At 38.7% G+C, this 5,000-nt stretch overlaps 1 protein-coding gene across 1 annotated transcript in view; it reads right to left on the bottom strand.

Annotated features, from left to right (window-relative positions):
* The window catches only part of LOC125043939 (neuropeptide SIFamide receptor-like), a 109,118-nt gene that overhangs the window by 4,137 nt on the left and 99,981 nt on the right, over positions 1–5,000 (bottom strand). Inside the window, exon 4 of the mRNA XM_047640327.1 lies at positions 1,746–1,914. Within this exon, the coding sequence (XP_047496283.1) occupies positions 1,746–1,914 (169 nt within the window). The remainder of the gene's footprint in view (positions 1–1,745; positions 1,915–5,000) is intronic.

Raw genomic sequence — 5,000 nt, 5'->3', positions numbered from 1 at the left:
ATACAGACTATACATATACACACACACACACACACTAAGATGATATAATAATATAAGAAGATACATACATAAACACATATATGTGTATATACATACATACATATATATATATATATATATATATACACATACACACACACACACATTAACGCATACACATATATATATATATATATATATATATGTATATACATGCATATACATACATACACACACACATACACACTTATGTGTATATATATGTATATGTGTATATGTGTGTATATATATATATATATATATATATATATACATATGCATGTATATGTGTGTACATATGTGCGTGTGTGTGTGTATATATATATATATATGTATATATATGTATGTATATATATTCTATATATATAATATATATTATCTTTCAATAATGTTGGTAGTCAGTTTTATTGTTTGTTAAATCCTGTATTGTATGAAACTTTTCATCCGTGTTGGTTGTGTGAATTGAAAATAATTGCTTACAGCGTAGTTTCCATTTTCACTTTTTCCTATATACACCTTTTATTATCTGCTGTAATTATTGATGTTATTGTTTTCCTATTAATGTTTTTATTTCTATCGGTGCTGAGAATTCTCTTATTTTTGTTGTAAGCTGTCATGACTAAAATGCAAATAAAATACATTCATGACAATACAAACAGAACTGCCTGTAAAGTTATTATTGATGTAGTTCAATCATTTAAAGCGGAAACGCCACAGTGAGTGGAACTATCATTGCAACATCAAAAAGGTAAATGACTGTAATACATCTTGCATCATGGACTGTATGATTCTCATTTATACACCACTATGGATACTCCTGTAAGCACTTTTTTTTTTTTCCTGGAATTCTGATTTAACTCTCTATATCCAAAATCCGTACGCGGTCACTCGAGCTAGGAGCATAGGTTTTTAAAATCCAGCTGGCTAATAAATCACACGAGGAAGTAAATATGAAAATACGAGTACAAAGGATTAAAGACACAAGCGACCACATAACCGAACTATTATGTCTCACATGAATAGCACACACAACGACCCTCGACAAAAGGATGACCCACCTTTGCCTGTACCTTCAGCTCGGGAAGGACGTCATGAACCTGTATGTCAAGCTATCTCGTGTTGGTCTTGGAGAATTTCATTTCTGAAGACTACCAATTATCATTAAATATTTTCCCGACTTCGACTTATCTCCACACAGATCTTCAACTTAGGAAAGTCGCCCTAAATCGTTAGTGTATTAACAGCTATCGTTTAAAGTCACAGTAACTAAAATCAGCAAACAGCTTTCCGATTTAGACTCACCTCCGCGCAAACTCGGGAAAATCGTCGTGGCAAATATTCGCCTTTAATAGACATTTACTGCTATCGATTAAAGGTGCCATTACATCGCCAAACAAACAACTTCCTGATTCAACAACTCGCATCCACACACGCCTTCAACTCGGGGAGGTCATGAACCTGTTGCATCTCAAAGTATTGTAATTGTTCGCCACAGAAGTTTATCTCTAATTAACTTCTAATTAAACATCGATTATGGGTAGTTCACCTAATAAAGTGTCAGTTCGGCTGTAATAAAATGTCAATTAAGGGTAGTTCACTTCCATTAAAGTGTCAATTAAGGATAGTTCAATATTAAAGTGTCCATTAAGGCAATTTCACCTCGAAAAGTATCGACTGAGGGTGCCATTGTATCACCAAGCAATAAACTCCTCGCCTCCAGGACTCACCTCCACGCACACCTTCAGGTCGGGGAGGTCGTCATAAACCTGTTGCATCTCGAAGTACACGAAGTAAGGGACCGCAGAACACACCGCCATGATCCAAATAAGGACGATGATAGCACGGGCTCGGGGGGTCGTTATCTGTAGTCTCAGAGGGAACCAGATTGCCAAGAACCTGTTGGAAGAAAGGGTTAGGTGTGAGGTTGCTGGTTAGCGTGAATTTGGTTGTTGAAGGTGGGCGGGTTGGGTGGTTGGGCATTGGGTGTTCGGTGGGGAGATGGTTTGGTTAAATGGAATGGGTGAATTGATTCTGAATGTGTTTTATTTTTTTTCTGTGGTGTATGCAACTGCAGCTATTTTTCTTAATGCCAACGCTTTGAGATTTCTTTCCTTCTCTCTCTCCCTCTCTTTCCTTATCTCCATTTTATCTGCTTTCATATAAACCCCTTTTTTCTGCTCTTCTCTTCTTCCTTACAATTGTTTCTCCTTTGATTTTCCGCTTACCGTCTTCCCCTTCTGTTACTTCCCTCTTATTTCCATTGTTCTCATCTCTCCTCCTTTCTCTTTATCACCTTTTCATTATTCTTCCCATATTTCTTTCCTTTCTCATTTCAAATCTTCCTTCCCTCCCTCCCTGTTCTCTCCTCATTCCCTCCATTCACTCTTCTTCCCTTTTCTTTCCCCTTCTCACCCTTCCCTTAGTATCTCCTTTCTCCTCCCACCTCACTCTTCCTTTTCTTTCCATATCTTCCTACGTCTTACGTTATCTTCTTTCCCCTTCCTTCCTAATTCCTCTCTACCTCCTCCCCTCTCCTTTTTCTACCTCCTTCATCACGAATCCAACTTTAAGATTTCCTCCTTGTCATTATTCCAATTCCTCTCTGCCTCCTCTCCTCTCCCCTTTTCTACCCCCTCCTTCATCACGTATCCCACTCTGAGATTTCTTCCTTGTTATTATCCCATTCCTGAACTCTGGATTTCCTGCTAAATGTGACACCCTCTTTAGGTCGTCCAATTCTCCTTTTATAAGCTTTCGTTCGTGAACTTCAAAGTTTCGAATTAAAAAAGTCTTGAAAATAAGAAATAAAGCGGAGAAAAAGGCTTTCTGATTTTCTTCTCCTTCTTCGTTTCAGAATTCATTGCCACCCAAAAAAGGTTAAAGAGAAAGGAAAGATCGAAATAAAATGAAATCTTAAAACCTATAAATAAACGCATGTTTGTGTGTGATAGTAAAATATAAACAATCGTAGAATGAAAGAATCTGTTTTAAAACGCACGTACGTTTAAAACCCAAGTACCAGGCACAGAGCAAATATACACGAACACAAGATGTACACATAAAACGTACACAGGTCTATTGCAATTCATCCCAAAGATAAGATGCACAAAAATATACATATTCACCTTTGTACACATTAAAAAGTAGAGGCGACACTCACATATGCGCATGTTTAAAGAGGTACAGCCTGTGAGAGGAAAATAGCTTATAAAGAAAATGAAAAAGAAAATGAAAAAAAGAAAAAGTACGGTAAATAATAAGTCCATTAACTAAACATTCCCTCCTTTACCCCGCTGAAAAAGAAAGAAAGAAAAAAACGAAAACTATTATATACAAGATTACGAAAATGAAAGCAACCACAAAGAAACGAAAAAGTGAGAGAGAATAAAAGCGAAAACCAACCAACCAACATATACACAAAGAAAAAAACGAAAACGAATATACATAAAGAATACACACACACACACACGCAAACACACACACACACAGACACACACACACACACACACACACACATATATATATATATATATATTTATATATACATACATATACATATATATACATATATATACATAAATATATATATATATATATATATATATATATATATATATATAAGAAAAAAGACGAAGACAAATTCTCCCTTTAATTTTTTTTTCCCGAATTCCCTCCGTCTACGCCTGACAAATAAACTTGGAGCCGAGTCAGCCGACCTTTCATGTAAGCTCCCTTCTCGATGTGCCTTCGTATGCCTTGCTTTGAGGCTTAAGGCCCTTTGTCTTGCTTTTCTTGGCTGTGGAAAAAAAGGGACGGGGGAGAAGAGAGGAGGAGAGTAAGAAGGAGAGAGGGGGAGGGAAGAGTGGAAGGGGAGGGGGGGAAGAGAGAGGGAGAGGACGGAGAGAGGTAGCGGAAATAGGAGGGGGAGTGGGTGAAGGAAGAGAGAAAGGAGAGAAGGGGAGGGAAGAGAGGGGAGAGAGAGAGGAAGGAATGGGTTAAAAAGGAGAAAGGGGGAGAGAAGAGAGGAGGGAGAGAGGGGGGAGGGAAAAGAGGAGGGAGAAATGAAGGAGTAAGAAGGAGAGAGGAGAGAGGAGAGGAGAAAAGAGAAGAGAGGAGAAGGCAGGGGAGAGTGGGGTAGAAGATGGGGATGAAAGAGAAGAGAGAGGGAAGAGAGGAGAGGAGGAGGAAGGAGAAGGAAGTAGTATGACGGAAAGAGAAAGAAGGGGGAAGAAAGAGGGAGTAAGAAGGAGGAAGAGGAGGGAAAAAAAACAAGAAAGGGGAGATGGAAGGAGTAAGAAGGAGGGAGAAGATAGAAATCAGAAGGAGGAACAAGGCTAAGAATTGGAAGGAGGGAAAGGAAGGATGAAGAAGGAAGGAGTAAGGAAGAGGAAGAGGGAGGAGGGAGGAAGAAGAGACAAGAGAGGGAGGGGGAAATGAAGAAGTAAAAAACGGGGAAATGGAGGGAGAAAAAGAGAGTAGAGAGTAAGGAGTAGGGAAAGAAAAGAGGAGAGAGAGGAAGGTGAACCTGGAAAGAGAAAAGAGAATAGAAAAAAAAATCGAGAGAGGAAGAGAGAAAGGGAAGTGGTAAGAAAGATGGGGAGTGAGGGAATGTAGAAGGAAAAGAAGCGAATGAAGGATAGGAGGAGAGGGGGAGGAAAAAGGAGAGGAGGAAAGGGGGAGGGGAGAAGGAGAAAGAGGGAAAATGGGAGAATTAAAGAAAAAAAGTTAAGGGATAAGGAGGATGAAGAGAGAGAATGTGGAAGAATAGGGAGGGAGCTGAAGAAGGAGGGAAGGAAGAAGAAAGAAAGAGCAAGAAAGAGAATAGAGAAAGAAATATTGTTGAGAAAGGAAAATGTAGAAGATATATATAGATATAGATAGCTAGATAGATAGACAGAGAGAGAGAGACAGAGAGAGAGAGAGAGAGAGAGAGAGAGAGAGAGAGAGAGAGAGAGAGAGAGAGAGAGAAAGAGAGAGAGAGA

Source organism: Penaeus chinensis, chromosome 34 (genome assembly GCF_019202785.1).
Source record: "Penaeus chinensis breed Huanghai No. 1 chromosome 34, ASM1920278v2, whole genome shotgun sequence".
Taxonomy (NCBI): domain Eukaryota; kingdom Metazoa; phylum Arthropoda; class Malacostraca; order Decapoda; family Penaeidae; genus Penaeus; species Penaeus chinensis.
This window is presented reverse-complemented; position numbering and strand designations above follow the sequence as displayed.